General features: G+C 38.4%; 1 protein-coding gene across 1 annotated transcript in view; it reads left to right on the forward strand.

Annotated features, from left to right (window-relative positions):
* ATP1B3 (ATPase Na+/K+ transporting subunit beta 3) overlaps positions 1 to 19,169 on the forward strand; it is a 43,561-nt gene that overhangs the window by 15,477 nt on the left and 8,915 nt on the right. The window contains exons 2-3 of the mRNA XM_077756714.1: positions 8,750 to 8,878; positions 13,836 to 13,943. Of these exons, the coding sequence (XP_077612840.1) occupies positions 8,750 to 8,878; positions 13,836 to 13,943 (237 nt within the window). The remainder of the gene's footprint in view (positions 1 to 8,749; positions 8,879 to 13,835; positions 13,944 to 19,169) is intronic.

Here is a 19,169-nt window from a genome sequence, read left to right on the forward strand (position 1 = left end):
TTTTTTTTTTTTTTTTTTGCTATTGCTCTTCAATTTTTTTTGTATTGCATAACTAATTCTTACAGTTAGGATTTGAGGTTAATAAGTTTTCTGAGTCTTTGTATTGTCTGGAGATGTCCTTTTGTTTATTGAGTTGGTTGATCTTTTAGTTTACAATCGTTCTTCCTCAGTTTGGAATATATTTCATTTTTGGCCAATAAGATATCTGTCAGTTTAAGTTCTCTGCCTTAGGTAGAGTCTGTTTTATTTTTTAGAAGCATTAAGAGATTTTCTCTTTTTGGCATTCTGAAATTTTACCTGTATATGTCTAGGTATTGGATGTTTTCCAGTATTTTTCAGTCTTTTCCAATCTAGACTCAAAATTTGTTACTTCTATGAAACATTCTTTCCCTTCTTCTCTTTTCTGATGGAATTCCTGTTAGATTTGTTGATGATATTCTGCGTCTGTCCCCCATATCTCAATTTCCATACATTCCTTCCCTCTTTTTGCTCCGTGTGGTAGAAAATCTTGGCTTGATCTTTTAGCTCACTGAATTTTTCCTTAGCTGGCCAATTCACTAGGTTAGCCTTTCTCTTGTTTTTGTTTTTTATTGGTTTATTTATTTTAGAATAATTTCTGTTAAGTTTTTATTTATTTATTTTGAGAGAGAGAACAAGTGTAATTGCGAGTGGGAGAGAGGCAGAGAGAAAGAGAATCCCAAGTAGGCTCCATACTGTCAGTGCAGAGCCTGATGCAGTTTGAACCCATGAACTGTGAGATCATGACCTGAGCAGAAACCAAGAATCAGATGCTTAACCAGCTCAGCCACCCAGGTGCCCCCCACATGTTTTTGGCTTTTAAACAGCTTCATTGAAGTATAATTGACATAGTAAGCTGCACATATTTAAAGTGTATAACTTGAGTTTTGACACATACTGACATATTTGTGTATACAACATTGTACTCATGAACATATGACTAATCAAGATAAGGACCATAATCATTACCCCCAAAATTTCCTCTTGCCCCTTTGTAATTGATCCTCTCTCCCTACCTCCCAAGTCTCTAGGCAAAAATAGATCTGCTTTTGACACTTCAGTTTATATTTTCTGAAATTTTAAAAATATGGAATATAGTTTATTTTGTACTCTCTATGGGCAAGGAGGAGATGACTTCTTTCATTTAGTATAATTATTTTGAGAAATAGTTCAAGAATAGCATTCCATTGGGGCGCCTGGGTGGCTTAGTCGGTTAAGCGTTCGACTTTCACTTAGGTCATGATCTTGCGGTTCGTGGGTTCGAGCCCCGCGTCGGGCTCTGTGCTGACTGCCAGCTCAGAGCCTGGAGCCTATTTTGGAGTCTGTGTCTCTCTCTCTCTGACCCTCCCCTGCTCACGCTGTCTCTCTTTCTCTCTCTCCTAGAAAGAAATAAAAATAAAAAAAAAAAAAGAATAGCATTCCATTATATGGATTTACTTATTTATCTTTTACTTTTTACTATTATTATTACTTATTATATTATTATGATTATTACATATTACTTTACTTTAATAATTTACTTATTTATCCATTGATGTGCATATGAATTGTTTGGACTTTCTAGCAGTTACAAATAAAACATCTGTGAGTATCCATATACCTTACTTTCTGAACATGTGCTTTTTATTTTTCTTGGTCAAATATCTAGGAAAGGATTAGCTGGATCCTATCAGCAGTGTATGTTGCTAACTTCAAAAAATTGTCAAACTGTTTTTCTAAAATAGGGCTTTTTTTTTCTTGTATATTCCTACTAGCAGTGTGTGAGAGTTCAGGTGCTCCACTCCTGAGCCACCACTTGGTATTGTCAGTCTTTAAGTTTTCCAGCATTTTGGTGGGCATGTAGTGGCCGCTAGTTTGCCCTTCCCTGATGACTAGTGATGTTGAGCACCTTTTCATGAGCTTATTTTTCACAATCCTTACATCTTTGATGAAGTTTTGTTTCAAAACTTCTGTGCACGTTTTAAAAATTTGTTTTAAGAGTTTTTTTGCATATTCTAGGGGCAAAGTAAGTTCTTTGTTGGTTACATGTTTTGTAAAAATTTTCTCCCAGTCTCTGGTTTGCTTTTTTATTTTCTTCAGTGTCTTGATTTTTCTTTAGAGTTTGACTTTTCTCCAGGTCAGCTTATCTAATGAGCTTTTTATTTTAATAGTCAGAATATGAAATTGGATTTTTAAAACTATCCTTTTACCTTCTGTTCTGTATTTTAAATTCACTATTTTTCCCCCTTTGTCTTATTGCACCCATTTCTGGGTATTACTTTTCTTTGTTGAGCCTGGTACTTTATCAGATTAGCCTTTTCTGAAATCTTTGGTACTTATTGGGTCTGTACTCCTCTTTGTATTTAGACTTTCCTGTCACGAGAATCGGAACTGGAGGTAGCATATATTAGCCAAGAGCTGGTCTAGGTATGGGAACTCCCTACTTCTTTAGGTTATTACCAGTCTTTCCAGGACATTGCCAAGTTTTTCAACCCAAGCATCCATACTCCCTGCTCCCACTTCAAAGCAGATGTTGCTTCTGTTAGTAGTTACTTGCCACCAGGAGCAAGTGTGTATTGGGGGGTTGGAGCAAAGTGGCACCCAATCTGGCTGCTCCTGCTATGGGGTCCGCTAGGCCTCCAGTCTTTGACGCAGAGCTCCCTCCTCTTGTCCGTATTTGGTGAGCCAACTCATTTATTTCTGGGAGGCCTTCTCTGATGAAATCCTTTTCTTTCCTCTCTCTGCTAGAGACAGTTCATTCTTTCTCTCTCTTTTTTTTTTCCTCTAGCACTTGATGTCTATAATATTTTGTTTATAGGTCTGTCACTTGTGATAACTGAACGCTTGGAGAGAAATAACACATTTTATTCTTTGTAAATTTCTATCACCTGAAGCAACACAGAATGCTTGAAATATTATTCAGACAATGGGAGTTTTGATTACAAAAGGTAACAACTTAGAGCATGTGGCTGGCTCGGTCAGTAGAGCTTGTGACTTCTGATCTCAGGATTGTAAATTCAAGCCCCATGTTGGGTTGTAGAGATTACTTAAAAATAAAACCTTGGAGTGCCTGGATAGCTCAGTCAGTTAAGTGTCTGACTTTTGACTGGCTCAGGTCATAATCTCATGGTAGTGAGATCAAATCCTGCATCAGGCTTTGTACTGAGTGCTGACCCTGCTTGGGATTCTCTCCCCTTCTCTCCCTGCCCCTCCCCTACTCATGCTCTATCTCTCTCTCTCAGATATAAACAGACATTAAAAAATTCTTTTTAATAAAAATCTTAAAGTTAACAACTTGAGGCCTCCCCAGGGAGAGCAGGCCTGGTTAAGGTACTACATAGAGAGGTACTGCTCTGAATGTTTCTCTTATGGTAGGTAATCTTCGGCAGGTTATTTAATTTTATTTAGTTATTTCATGCTACCATAACTTTAATAAATTATAAAATATGAGTGCAAGTGTATATATACACTTTTTTATTATAAAGATAGTATATGCTCATTAGTTTAAGAAAATTTTTTCAATGGGGAACAAATGATGTTTTTTAAGATTTTTAAGTAAAGATAACCCAATTTAAAAATGGGTCCAGGATGTAAATAGTTCTCCACAGAACGTACCAATGGCTCATAAGCTCATGAAAAGATGCTCAACATCATAAGCCATTAGAGAAATGCCAGTTAAGCACACAGTGAGATCCTACTTCACACCCGTAGTATAGCTGTATAAAAAGACAAAAAAGAAGTGCTGAGGAGAATGTGGAGAAATTGGAACCCTGCTGGTGAGAATGTAGAATAGAACAGCTGCCTTGGAAAACAGTCTGGTACTTAGTCTAAGTTACTATAAAACCTAATAATTCCACTCATAGGCGAATGGACTGTGAATTATACCTCAATAAAAAGTTGCTTTTAAAAATTCAAAAAGGATTTTGAACTTGTACTTGTCTATGTCATTTTTTAATTATTATACTCTTTGAGAACTTTTTTAACTGAACAGAATGCTAATTTATTTACCAAGAAGAAGTAGTTTCTAGTCATCAGAACTCTGGAGAGGAGTCTTTGTAGTACCTAGGTACCATCAGGTAACCAGGACATTTGCAGAAGTTAGAGAACCCAATCACGTGGTCTTCAAGTGTGTTGAGTATGTATCTTCGGGCCTTGATAAAGTCTAATAACTCCCCTGTCCCCAGATTATGTGTGCTGGTATTGTATAGTAAAGAATTTGTATGGTCTTTGTCCCAGGTGCCTGGAGTTTTGAAAAACCCTTGGAATTTCCTGACTGGAGTGTCTATATTATGCTAATGGAGTGACTCATGGTGGGCTCCTGAGTAGCTTCCCTGGGGACTGGTCCTTAGAAAGACCAACCATGTGATTAGAGGGCTGGGACACTGGACCAGCCTGACTGAAGGGAGGGAAGATGAGGGGGCTAGAAATTGGGTTTAATTACATGGCAAGATTGAATCATACTCACATAATAGAACCCCAGTAAAAACTCTAGACCCTGAAGCTTAGTGGAGCTTCCAAGTTTGGGAACAAATGAATGTGTTGGGAGGGTGATTCTCAGAACATCCCACAGAGGGTATAAAAAACTGCATTCCATCCCAGACCCCACTCTGTGTGTGTGTTGTTTATAACTGTAATCTTAAATACAGCCTTTTCTGGGTTCTGTGTCATTCCACCAAATTCTCAAACCTGAGGGAGCATTGGGGATCTCCTAGATAGGTAGCCAGTTGGTTAAAAGTCCAGGTGGCATGTGAAGTGAGGGTATTCTTGTGGGGGGCCATGCCCTGAGCTGGTGGAGTCTGTGCTATTCTGGGTGGTTGGTGCTGGAACTGGATTGTTGGACATTCGTGGAGGCAGAAACAAAGTGGCTGGTCAGGACCTATTTCTCCTTCCCCTGGATGATATAGAGTAAACCTTCGTCAGAGTTTTTGCTGCTTAGTTTTCTTTTATAGAATCCACACTAATCTCATTTATGAAAACATTTTTGAGAGTAAAATGCAATTGATTAGGTTAAGACTTAAACCTTAAATTTAGCCTGAAAGCCTAGTTGCAGTATCATTCAAAAATGTTCCTAGTTTTGTTGCTGGCCTTCTCCCTCACTGAAGTTTGCTTTTGTCAAATCTCTGGACTTTTACTTGCCTTTCTATAATGTGAATAATTAGATAAGTACAACTATCACCCTTTTTTTTTCAGATGGGAGTAGAGACTTGCCCAGGGTCACAGCAGGAAAGTGGACAGGCTAGGATTTGAGCCTAAGTCTGACTCCAGCATAGCCCATGCATATACCCACCCTGCTCCATAACCTCCTGCTGCTCTGTCTTATCACCCTTCCCCTCAGCAAAATCAGAATGAGAGAGAAGAAAGGGATTTAAAAGTTGGGGCTTCTCAAGGAACAGAAATGAAGAGTGGAGGAGAGTCAGTTCCTGTGTTAGAGAAGGGTAGAAGTTTGGTCATTGACAGTTCTGTAATGTGCCCATAGATCTAAGAATATAAGTACAGAAGTAGCATTTGTTATGCTTCTATATATACTATTAGAACAATGTGATAATATAAAAACACCAGTTACAACATTAAGCTTTTTGGTATTTGATATTTATTTTGAGTAAACCTCTTTGTTTATAATCCTGTTGACCTCAGGCTATTTAAAGTGCTGATGTTTCTTCAGAATTTAGTGCATGCCAGTTTCTTTAGTTTGTTAATGACTTAAGGAAGTTCATGAAGGATTTTAAGTGGAAACAGTAGTATAAGAACTCTTTAGGCTTCATTTGCTGTTTCCTGCTTACATTAACTAGAACTGAGGCAGACGTGGCACACTGAACAGGCTCTGTCTGCACCATCTATTGCTGACTAGGGTGCCCCAGTTTGATCCCCATCAGTGTGGTAAGCCTATCAGCAAACTGCATCTAAGGAACTGTATATAAGAGTATTTTGGTATTTTTTAGTAGGAGAAGTTGATAAAGTAAGGGTTCTTGGGTGGCTCAGTTGGTTAAGCATCAGACTCTCGGTTTTGGGTAAGGTCATGATGTCATAGTTCATGAGATCAAACCCCATTAGGCTATGTGCTGCCAACATGGATCCTGCTTGGGATTTTCTCTCTCCGCCTCTCTTCCACTCATGCTCTCTCTCAAAATAAATAAATAACATTTTTAAAAAGTTGATGAAATAGTGCTGCCCTTGGGAGTGATCCTTCATACGTGATATTTATAAGTGAGATTAATGGCCACGAGTATATGGCATCAGATTTGGGACATGGCTATTAGCTTGTGTATCTATTTTATGAACATAACTCTTTATAGGAAGTTTTAACACTTTTTCATTGTGTAATGGTTCTTTTGAAAGCCTGTTTCAGTATAGCTTGTTCATGTCTGTCTTATGTTTTTTTAAAAAAAAGTTTTTCGAATGTTTATTTTTTGAGAGGAGACAGTACGAGCGGGGGAGGGACAGAAAGAGAGGGAGACACAGAATCTGAAGCAGGCTCCAGGCTCTGAGCTGTCAGCACAGAGCCTGATAATGGGGTTCAAACCCATGAACTGTGAGGTAATGACCTGAGCTGAAGTCGAATGCTTAACTGACTGAGCCACCCAGGCGTCCCACGTCTGAGCCACCCAGGCGTCCCACGTCTGTTTTATGTTTATTTGCTTTGTAACTTCTGTAAATTTCATTTCCATTAATTTTCCTGGAAATTGAAAATCAGGTTTTGAAAATGGTAATAAATAATATTTTGGGATGACTTAAAAACATATCTAAATAATTAAACTCTTGGGGTGCCTGGGTGGCTCAGTCGGTTGGGCATCCAGCTTTGGCTCAGGTCATGATCTCACGGTTTGTGGGTTCGAGCCCCACATCGGGCTCTGTGCTGACAGCCAGCTCAGAGCCTGGAGCCTGCTTCAGATTCTGTGTCTCCCTCTCTCTCTGACCCTCCCCTGCTCACGCTGCCTCTCTCTTCCTCTGTCTCAAATAAATAAAACATTGAAGAAGAAAAGTTTAAAAAAAAATTAAACTCTTAACCATTTTTGTTTCAAACTTCTCCAGTTTCATACCTACTGCGTCAGTCAACAGACTACTAGGGCCTCATTTCACCTGTTTTTGTAGTTTTATAGAGTGTGGAACACAGCCTATACTTGTTACATTTTATGTACTTGTCAACCCTCGTCTGTTGAATGGAGGATTTTATCCGTTAGTTCCTGTAAACATCTAAATCTGAAAGAATCCTTTCTCCTATATTTCATTAAATTAACCTTTGGGCTCTGCAGGTGTTTCATTTTCTTGTATGGTAAATTGAGCACTTCTTTGATACTGGTCTTCCTTTTCTTTTTCTGCAACAGGATCGCTGTATGTGGTAGGGAAGTGATGCTATCTGCTATCTGAAGGTCCTCCTGCTGTCCTTTCTTCCTTCTGTTCTCTCGCTCCCTATTTTGGCCTCCTGGTAATTGGGGCAAGGGAGGATGGGTGGAAGCTAGTCTAAATTAAGATGAAATTGCTTTATTTCCCCTTTACTTGACGGGAGCGGGGCAGTTTCCTGCCCACATTTCATAAATAAAAGTTACCTAGTTTTTGGCATAATCTGTTTTGGGATCATGGAGTCTTTCGAAAATCTGAAAAACATCGTAGATCAATTTTCCAGGAGGAGAAAAATGGATATGTTAAGAAATATATTATTATAAAAATCTCAAACTCTTGCCTGGGGAGGGAGGGAGTGATGGGAGTCCATAAATTATATAGGTCAGGGACCTCTGCTCTAGCCCATTTGCTGGTAAGAGAGCCAGGCAAAGAAACAAGTAGGTTATTAAGACTGGGAAGTAAAGTTGATGTTAATTCAACTCTGGAGAATTAAATGTTTCTCACTATTGCTGTATCTGGGAATTTATTATCCTTTGATCAATTTTGAAACATTTAAATATAAATGTGTGACTTTAACAACATATCTTAATACGTAATCTTGATGGTGACCACTTCTGATGTTAGAACTTTGAATATGGATGTTTGAGAAAAATAATTGATTTAAGGTGTTCCTAAAACAAATCACTGGCTTAGGATAGATCTGTTCTAGTGTTTCCAGATTGTGAAGGAAAAATGACTAAGACCTTGATGTTGAAACTTGGGTATGCCAACTCTTGCTTTGTGCTTAGCAGTAGAATTTGAAGTCCCATTGGTTGGGGCACTTGTTTCTGGTCTTGTCTTATCATTGCTTTTGCATGAGCCTCCCACTTGACTAATGTTTCCTAAACATTATTCATTGAATACCATCTTCATGATTTGCCTTCCGTGCCCATTTCCTGGCTGTTCACTTTATAAAAGTTAAATTTATGCAAATAATTATTGTGAAATAGGAGGTTGAAGTGCTCATTCCTTTCTGTTTGCCACTTAAAGGAATATGTGCACATAAGGGTTTTATTCCACCTGAAATCATCTTTTATCTTCCTAGAGGACTTCAAGTCCATTCTGGGAAACATTCTCCATGCGCTTGAATTTTAAAGCTCTGACCTTGAACCAGAGTATGATCTGTGGAAGCTATCTGTACTTGAAAGTATCAGTGGAGATGAGGGGTTATGGGATGGGTGGGTTCCGCCTGCTGAAATACCCTTTGTATTGTTCTGAAAATGGAGATATTTGGCTGTTGTGCATGGCAAAGCTTGGAATCCTAGCCTTAAAACAGTTCGTTTCTTTAATAATACGTCCGCCCTCCCATTACCCCTACACATAGGTACTATATGGGTGTGTATCCAAATTTCCTAAGTTTAATTTTCTTTTGCAGGTTTGATCTTGCTCTTCTACCTAGTCTTTTATGGGTTCCTGGCTGCACTCTTCTCATTCACAATGTGGGCTATGCTTCAGACTCTGAACGATGAGGTTCCAAAATACCGTGACCAGATTCCTAGTCCAGGTAATTCTGTTGCAGTTATTGTGGCTTTTAACAAAATTTGGTTATACTTTATCTTCACTGTAAATTTTTTTACATAGGTAAAAAGTTAAACCTTAGGGTTAGGTAATGTGAAATTTTTGATTTTTGTTTAATATTTACATGGTGATAAAAAGACCTTTAATATTTACATACTGATTGGAAGACCTATTCTGTTTACTTTGTGATATAAAGACCTTGGCTGATAAATCTGGAGTCCTTTGCCAGGAATAAGCAGAAATGAATATTGAGAATTACAGTGAAGCCAAATTTGACCAATATAGTCAGTGGATGACTTTTGAGAATATTGTATAGCGTTTTCACTTTGCCTTGAATAATTTACTTATAAAGTATATATTTTAGCTCTAGCTTGGGTTAGAGCATTGGTCTTATAAAGCTTCATAGTTTTAGTTGCTTAATATGGAAGTGGTAAGAAACATTAAATAATGATACATCAGTAGAGAATAAAATGAGTATACTCTTACTGTGTTTAATTCTTCTCTGCTGTCTTAAGGAAAAAATACTCTCCAGGATGCTCCATTACAGAAGAAAATCTCAACAGAGACACTCGTTTATTATTTTTTTATTAAAAAAATTTTTTTAATGTTTATTCTTGAGAGAGAGAGAGAGAAAGAGAATGAGTGGGGGAGGAGTAGAGAGAGAGGGAGACACAGAATTCAAAGCAGGCTCCAGGCTCTGAGCTGTCAGCACAGAGCCCAATGTGGGGCCCGAACCCACAAACTGTGAGATCATGACCTGAGCCCAAGTCGGACGTTTAACTGACTAAGCCACCCAGGCACCTCCTGAAACACTTGTTTAAATCATATTTTCTACCTCCTGATTAAATCATATTTTCTACCTCCTGATTTTATTCTTTTTAAGTAAAATCATTTGAATGCCAGCTTTGCCTTCTTTGTTGGGCATGGCCCTCCAAGGTGCTGGCAGATTTTGTGGAAGAAGATAACAGTGTGCAGAACTCCAGTATTATTAATTCCCAAAAATGTGAACAACCGTTAGAGTTAATAGAGAAGGTCAGGCTCCTCATGGAGAACTGGGATTTGCACAGCAGGCAGGGTGGGCCGGCAGGCCAGCGAAGGGATGAGTGTAGTAGGATATTTCTCTCTGGAGCAGTGGTTCTCATCCAGCAGTGAGTTGCTCCCTAAGGGCCTTGTAGTCCTGTCCGGAGACAGTTTTGATTGTTACACCTGGAGAGATGCTGCAAGTGAGCAGAGGTCAGGGATGTTGCCTGACATTGTTCCTACAGTGCACAGGACAGCCCCCTGCAACAGACAGTTATCCAGCCCAAAATGTCAGTAATGGCAAGGTTGATGAACCCTGATCTAGATCCTTGGCTCATTGCATGGATTTATGCGCCATATCAGTAGCCAGACTGCATCAATTTCCCCAGCCATCTTTTCTTGAAACATTTTGTTCTAATGACTTTTCCTTTGTTTGCTGTTAACATTTGTGTAAACACCAGGAATCACTCTTTTTTCTTTTTTAGTTTATGTGACCAAGTATCAGAGACATACTCATTTTTCTCTCATCTCTCATTGTAGCCGTTTTCTATCTACCTAGACTAATTCTAAGATAATTATTTTTCTTGCTAAGTTATGTAACTTTATTACCAATGAACATGATCTAATCTATTTCAGAAATAAGCTGTTTATAATTGCATGAATAATGTAAGCAATAAGACGTGTTCCATATGTTTAAGTTTCAAACTGAGTTCCTTAAAATTATTTACAAGTGTATTATAGTAAAGTCTTATCATTACCTTAAGTAAGTATATATACATTAAAGTTTTCTTCTTACAAAGGGATTAAGGTTTATATTTTTTCTTCCTACTTGTACTTTCTGCTTAAATGCAGTATTGAATATACCAGGATTTTGGGGTGAGATTTTTTTTTTGCATTGACCATATTATTTAATTTTTAAATAACATCATTTCCATAATACTGTTTGTACCCAGTAAAATAAATGCTGGTTTGAAATTGATACATAAAATATACATATATATAACATAAACACTGCCCATCATACCTGACAAACATGCACATTGTATGTACACACTCCTACTCCAGTGGTTTAAATTGGAAGGTGATAGAGGAGTTACAGTTTTTGCATCATGTGATAATCTTCATTTTGAGTAAGACAAGATTTTATTTGGAGGAATTAAGTGTACCATGTAAAAAAATGCACCTGTACTATATACATGCCTGCTTTGGTTTTTTAACTTAAGAGTTTCAAATAGGTTGTTAAATAGCAAGTTACTAGGGCTCTAAGAGCATTGTTAGGCAAGGTCTAAGAAGCAACAGGTATCAGAAGTTCTGTTTTAGGGGCACCTCAGCTGGCTTAGTTGGTAGACTAAGGTATGTGACTCTTCATCTTGGGGTTGTAAGTTCAAGCCCCATGTTGGGTATAGAGATTACTTTAAAGAAATTAAATCTTGGGGCACCTGGGTGGCTCTGTTGGTTGAGTGTCCAACTTCGGCTCAGGTCATGATCTCACAGTTTGTGAATTGAGAGCCCACAGCAGGCTCTGTATTGACAGCTCAGAGCCCGGAGCCTGCTTCAGATTCTGTGTCTCTCTCTCTCTCTGCCCCTCCCTGGCTCATGCTCTTTCTCCTTCAAAAATAAATAAACATTTTTAAAAATTGCTGGAGAAAGCATTTAAAAAAATCTTAAAAATTCAGTTTTAGACTTTCAGATGTTAGTACAAAGTTTTTGCAAATTGAATCATTAGAAAATTCCTTAGGGGAGTGTGGGTGGCTCAGCCAGTTAAGTGTCTGCCTCTTGATTTTGGCTCAGGTTATGATCTCATGGATCAAGCTCCCCAGCATTGGGCTCTGTGATGACAGCACAGGGCCATCTTAGGATTCTCTCTCCCCCTCTCAAAATAAATAAACTTTAAAAATGAAAAATTCCCTTCGGAATCAGTCATGTAGGGGTGCCTGGTTGGCTCAGTCAGTAGAGCATCCAAGCTCTAGATTTTGTCTTAGGTCATGATCCCAGGGTGGTGGGATTGAGCCCTGATAGGCTCCGCACCAAGCATGACACCTACTTAAGATTCTCTCCCTCCCTCTGCCCCTCTTCCCTGCTCATATGTGCATTCTATCACTGTCTCTAAAAAACAAAACAAAAACATTAGTCATGTAAAAGAATGTAATCTTTTGTATAAAACACAGGTATCTTCCTGTTTTTCTTTAACATTTCTTTAGGGACACCTGGGTGGCTCAGTTGGTTAAGCGTCTCACTTCTGATTTTGGCTCACGTCATGATCTCACAGTTTGTGAATTCAAGTGCACGTCAGGCTCTGTACTGACAGTGTGGAGCCTGCTTAGGATTCTCTCTCCCCCTCTGTCTGCCCCTTTCTCATTTTGCACTCTCTCTTTCAAAATAAATAAACTTTAAAATATATGTATGTATATATAAAATAAATAGTCAAAAAATTAAAGTAAATTTCTTTAGTTTAGCAATCTGTATATTTTAGGTTGGGGTTTTCTTAAAGGTAGGTGTTTTTAATAGTTATATGCAAGCTGTCTTGATTCTCTTAACTTTTTTACTTGCAAGATATTACATCTTATTCCTGCTGTAAAATCTTAAAAATAAAAGCAAACAATTTCAGACATATACAGATGGTCATTTAATATATTGGACTAAAGATACAGTATTCCTTCATTAAATACTTTTATAAGAAGTCATAAAGTTATTGTAAATTTTATAGGGATATTGCAGTGGATGGAAAATCAGGCATAGGGGATTATCTAAACCCAAGAGATCTCTGGTTTGCTGATGTAAGTGAATGGGGAGTTTAATTGGGAGGTGTTTTGTGTTGAACATAGAATAAGATTTGCTCGGCCATTTAGGAACATCGTTTCATCATATTTGGGTAGCACTGCATCTAGTTTAACTCAAGATCCCTGCAAACCAACACACACAAAGGTTGAAACTGGATCTGATTTAAAATGTAACCCTATTTAAAAACAACAAAAATAAAAATGTACCACTGTATGTTAACTATAATGGAATTAAAATGAACAACAAAAAAGAATTAGAGGTTTTTGCGCAGCAGTTTTAATGGAAATTAAAACAACCCTCGTTACTTGTATATTTTCAGATTCAGTGCATGGCACAGCATCTCTAACAACTTTGATATGGGAAATGTTTAGGGGATAGTGAAAATTTTAGGATTGTTTTTAAGTCTCGGTGCAAGGCTGAATTAATAATCTGTATCTAATGCTTTTTAAACAAAGAAAGCTTATATTAAAGTTGGAAGCCTGATTGTTTCTTACAGATAAATATGCTTAAATTTTCCTTTCATAAACTCATGCAACATGTTCTGTATACATGGGTGTTGACTTCTGATATGAAATTGTTGGTTATATTCCAAATTCAATATGTGAAAACCACGTTTGAATTACAGAGTAGTGTTTATTATTGAAGGAAGAATATTTAACCATAGAGTTAAAATTGTATAGACCTCTTCCACTGAAAAAGTTTTCTCTATGTTTACACACAGTTGTAATTTTAATGACAAAAGTGCTAAGACTTTGATTTGCTAAAACTTGTCTCCTATTAATAGCAAATTGGCAAAACCTAAAAATATTTGACAGGAAAATGAGTGTAGGAAGTCTAAGTAAAATTTGCATCTTTTAAAATCAGTAACAGAGCAATTATAATTTTAACTGTAGGTGATCAGATTTAAGGGAGGTTTTTAATTGGTAATGTCTGAGATGACTTTGAAGATTTCTCATTCTCTTTCATTTTAGAAGGCTGTACCTTCATAATCAAAACTGAGACGTTCTTGATAACTTCAGCATACCGGTGAACACAATTTTCCATATAATTTACTGAGATCTGCCCCTTAGGTATAAGAATAAACAAAAAGAAGGGAGTTTGCTGGAGTTAATCTCCCCCCTTTTTCTTTTATCTCTGTATAGGACTTACGGTTTTTCCAAAACCAGTAACTGCTTTGGAATATTCATTCAGTGTGTCTGATCCAGAATCCTATCGAAGGTACACTGAAGACCTTAGGAACTTTCTAAAACGTAAGTATGTTTTCTTAGATGAGGTAAAAGATTTTAGTTATTAGAGAAACTTGTACCAAATAACGGTTACTTTTAGAAACCTGTCTTAGTCTGTTTTACCTTTTTTCCCCCCTGTTAAACACAGTCATCTGAGAGGACTTGCAAGTACATTTAATAATTAGTCAAGAGAATATTCTAACTTATAGAAAGACATAGGGGTGTAAGCCCAGTGGGCAGTTGATTTGACTTTTCTATAATAAGTACATGAATAAGCCTATTGACATGACATTTATATTTGCATTAAAAAGCATTTGACTAATAAATCAAACTCAGTTATACAAGATAATGCCTCTAAGTCTTTGGATCATGTGAATCCAATGTAGTACTTGTGGAGGGGACAAGGAATGGTGTTTATTATTAAAAAACAAAACAAAACCAGGGGTGCCTGTGTGGCTCAGTTGGTTGAGCATCGGAATCGTTACTTTGGCTCAGGTCATGATCCCAGGGTTGTGGATTGAGCTCTGCGGCAGGCTTCACACTAAGTATGGAGCCTACTAAGATTCTGTCTCTTTTCTTTTGCCTCTCTCCCCCACTCATGTTCTCCAATTAAAAATAAACAAATAAATACAAAAAAACCCACCCAAACACATATCTGCTGTGGGTTTTGGAGTTGCCAGTCTGTAATGCTTTCTAAGAGTGTCCTAGCCTGGTTTTCCTCCTGTATTGTTCAGCCTACCTCTGTGGTATGACCAGTCACATCAGTAATCATCACATGCCCTGGGCTGTTGGTTCGTGATCACCTCCCCTCTTCCTCAGGCACACAGATCTACATTCATTCCTTAGAACACATAGGACCCCCATTGCCAAAATCACTGAGGCTTTCCTGACACAACTGTCTCGTTTGGTTGTTTAACCTTCCCTCACTCTTCTACCTCACTGGGACTTCCACTTCACCAAACCTTTTATTTTGTCCCAGCCTCTTCTCCCTAACTTCCCTTTTTACCAAGCTTAATTCCATGGTTTTTCATTTCACTTTGAGTTTTGCCAGTACTCTAAAATCCTTTGCCTGTCAGTCTGTTTGTCGTAAATTGCACATGGATGAAGCCATATAGTTCTCGCAGATGAAACCATGTAATTCCTGAATGAAGCCCTTCCTTTGAGCCTGCCCCCTGAGCAGGCTGCTGAAGACTCTGCCTTGGACTAGTTAGCACTATGAATACTTGACCACCTGCCTCAGACAGACCTGCTCTATTTCCTGTTAATCCTAATGAATTTCTCTGGATAATTCTGAGAGGATTATTTCCAACTTCTACTCAAACTTCTAACCTGTTACTTTTAACTCTGTATAGAACTCACTTCATATAACCTGCTTTCCTGCTTCAAGAGGTAATGGAAGGACTCAGATAGGAACTCCTTCAGTTTCCCCATTACCAGTAAAGCCGACCTACAGTTACAGCCATTTTGTCTATGATATTTCTACTGCTCTGAGGCCCTTCCTTGCGTCGGCCACCTGTACCAGTCCTTGCGTCGGCCACCTGTACCAGACCTCTCCCATAGTCTGGGAAGCATTATTTGCTCTCCTTCTCCTGTATATTTAGCCTCTATTTATCGGATCCTTCTTGTCAGCATGCAGAATTCCTCAACTTCCTCTTTTTTTTTAAATTCATTTTTAAAAAATTTGTTGTTTTTTATTTATTTTTGAAACAGCGCGAGTGGGGGAGGGGCAGAGAGAGAGGGAGACACAGAATCTGAAACAGGTTCCAGGCTCCGAGCTGTCAGCACAGAACCCAAGGCGGGGCTCGAACCCACGAACTGTGAGATCATGACCTGAGCCGAAGTTGGACACTTAACCAACTGAGCCACCCAGGCACCCCTCTCAACTTCCTCTTAAATCAAAAATTTCAATCCTACATCATACACTTGACTGTCTTTCTAAATCTCTTTCCCTTGATAGTTTTTTTAAGGATGTTTTTGGAAGAGTATAACCCATGGTTTATAAATCAAATAGTAAAGAAAGGTCTGTAATGAAAACAGTTTCCTGCCCTACTCCTTTCTAGCTGCAGTCCTATTTCCTCAAATATTTTTTGAAGGCCGTCTTTGTGTCAAGCACTCTTCTAAGTTTCATTAGTGAACACAGGAAAAAATATGTATTCATGGAGCTTATAGTCCAGTGGTGCATAGGAAGGTGATGAGTACTGGGGATGTACGTGAGGCAGAGATGGGTTGCAGTTTTGAACAGCGTGGTCCAGGAAGGCCTCACGGAAAGGGGCCCTTAAGGAGGATCTAAAGGTGAAGGAACTGACCTGAAGCTTATTTACAATGTCCATCGCTTTCAGGGTTTATCAAGAAAGCTAGAGGGCTGGATGGAGTAGCCAGGGTGAGTTTTAGGAGGCCAGGGAAGTAAAGAACAGGTTGTGTGGGTCCTTAGAGGCCATCACTAAATTCTTTGGTTTTTACACTGACCAAGTTGGAGGTTTTTTAAGCAGGGAATAACATCATCTCACTTGAACTTTTATTTTTTTTATTTTTAATTTATTTTTGAGAGAGAGAGACAGCATGAGCAGGGGAGGGTCAGAGAGAGAGGGAGACACAGAATCCAAAGACAATCTCCAGGCTCTGAGCTAGGTGTCAGCACAGAGCCCGACGCGGGGCTTGAACGCACGAACCGTGAGATCATGCATGACCTGAGCTGAAGTCGGACACTTAACCGACTGAGCCACCCAGGCGCCCCTCACTCGAACTTTTAAAGGACCACTCAAGCTGCTTTTTCTTGAGACTATGGGTCAAGGGGTACAGGGAAGCTAGGTTAGGAGGCCATTACACTAACCAGATGAGTAGAAGGGTGGCTTGGCCAGAGAGGAAGCAGTGGAGGCTGTGAGTAGTTTGATTCTGGATACATGTTCAACGGGAAAGAACTTCATGCTTTTGAAATTTCTCTTATGGTATTTTTTCCTATATCTCTAAATATACTTTCCTTCTGGTTCTTGATTTATCATTTTTATATATTGTTTTTACTTCCTGCCAGGACAGATGAGCATTTACCTCACAGGCCTCAGACCTACACACATACTCCCCACCCACCCTGAACAACCCAGTTTAGTAGTTACTATTTTTAGTTTTGCTATTGGTTGCCTTTTTATACTTAATCTTTATGTCTTATTCTGTCATCTGTAGACACTCTTCTGACTCCCTTATTTGCACACTGTTATTTGAAGGATCTTCTTGAGTCCTTTTTTCCTGGAAAATTCTTTAGAGCTTTTCCCTTCCTGCCATAGTCTATACTAGTAACTGTTTAGAACTTTACTATCCAGCTGTCATTTTGGGATTTTTATTTTAAATCACTTTGGTTGAATCCATTGTTTCTTGGATCCTGCCTTCTTTTTTCTTACTTTACTGCCTAGTTTTGGTGGAGTATATTTATTCTCAAGTAACTTTCATAAGAAAAGATATGTGAAATGTAAATTTTGAGTCCTTTCATTTCTGAAAATGACCTAATTCTGCATTTATAGGTGATAGTTTAGCTGCATATAGAATTTATTTTGTATTGCCTTTTTCTCCTCTGCAAGGCTGGGTTTTTATTTCGTTCTTATATGTATTTCCTTGGGGTTCTAATATTTAGTTTCAGTCTTTATCACTTTACTGCGGGGCACCTGGGGTGGCTCAGTCGGTTAAATGTCTGACCCTGGATTTCATGATCTCAGGTGGGTTTGAGTCCCACATCAGGCTCTGCAATGACAGCGATGAGCTTCCTTGGGATTCTTGTCTCCCTCTCTCTTTCTCAAAATAAATAACTATAAAATAAAGTAACACTTTACTGGGAACTTGATGGGGATCTCAGGATGAAGACTTAAGTTCTCCAGTTCATGGAAATTATCTTCTATTACTTTGATAATTTCCTCACCTCAATAGTTCTTTCTAGAACTATTCTAGTAGTTGGCTTTTGGATCTCTTGTTTTTCTCTCATTTTCTATTTTTACTGTATCACAATTTCTGCGGGATTTACTTTAAACTCTTTATCCTTTAACCCCCTCTCCCCTTTTAACTTTCAGTTGTCATTGCTTTCCATGTTAAAATATACCATCTTATCTTTGGTAAAAGATACATTGTCTTCTCTTTTTTCCAATAGATACTGCTTACAATTAAAGTTTTATTTTGTTTAAATTACCTCTGTACTTTTAGGTCTTTACACACACACACACACACACACACACACACACTTTTCTTTTTCTTAAATTTTTTTTAAGCTCATTTTTTTTTTTGAGAGAGACAACGCATGAGTCAGGGAGACACAGAGAGGAGGAGACACAGAAGCTGAAGCAGGCTCCAGGCTCTGAGCTGGGGCTGGCACTCATGAACCACGAGATCATGACCTGGCCGAAGTCCAACGCTTAACCGACTTGAGTCACCCAGGCACCCCATCTTTTTCTTATTTTAGGCTTTTCCTCAGGTATATAGGGGCTCTTTGGTTACTCTGGGATCAGTGAACTTTGTTTCCCCATCATGCCTTGGACTTGGGGGGAGAGGGTTCTTCATAATTTGACCATCATACAACTCTTTGCATTGTGGTTTTGTATGGAAGTAGAACATGGCATAATACAAAAATGGTCACTGAATGAACTGACATATACCAAAAAGTGTATGCAGTGGAAGCCCTTAGGGGATATTGGTGAAGTCCTAGAATCTCTTGCAAAGTGATCTTTATGATTGTGCCACCAAAGGCAAAAAAGAAGTGATGAATGTCACATGGTACCTCTTGGGTTTTTGAAGTTTATCCCTACCTCCCAAATATTTGAATCATTCTTTTAAATGAGTACATAATTCCAGTTATCATCTAATTTTTTATAAGATGAAACTAAAGATTTTTGACAATTTTCCCCCCAAAGATCTACACTTTTTTTTAAATACATTTACTTTGCAATTTTGTTCCTGTTTTGGTTAATTTCATTTTAGGTGGCCCTTTTCTGGGACCAGTTGTACCCCCACACCAGTAATTCTTATTGAGGCGCCGTTGCAGCAGATCTTAACTATTTATTAGTATCTTTCAATAAACACACTCATTGAGGGCGGCGGGGACCACATCAGGCTGGCTCAGTGTTGTGCCACTTTTGCCTAGCACTGTGCCAGGAGCAAAACAGCAAAAAAACGATTGTGTTTTTCTCTCTCTCTCTCTCTCCTTTCTTCCCCATCTCCAGATTGTAACCATTTTACTCCTTTATCTGAGTTTATCTAAGATGTTACCTTTAAGTT

Source organism: Crocuta crocuta, unplaced genomic scaffold, assembly GCF_008692635.1.
Source record: "Crocuta crocuta isolate KB4526 unplaced genomic scaffold, BGI_CrCroc_1.0 scaffold337, whole genome shotgun sequence".
NCBI lineage: Eukaryota > Metazoa > Chordata > Mammalia > Carnivora > Hyaenidae > Crocuta > Crocuta crocuta.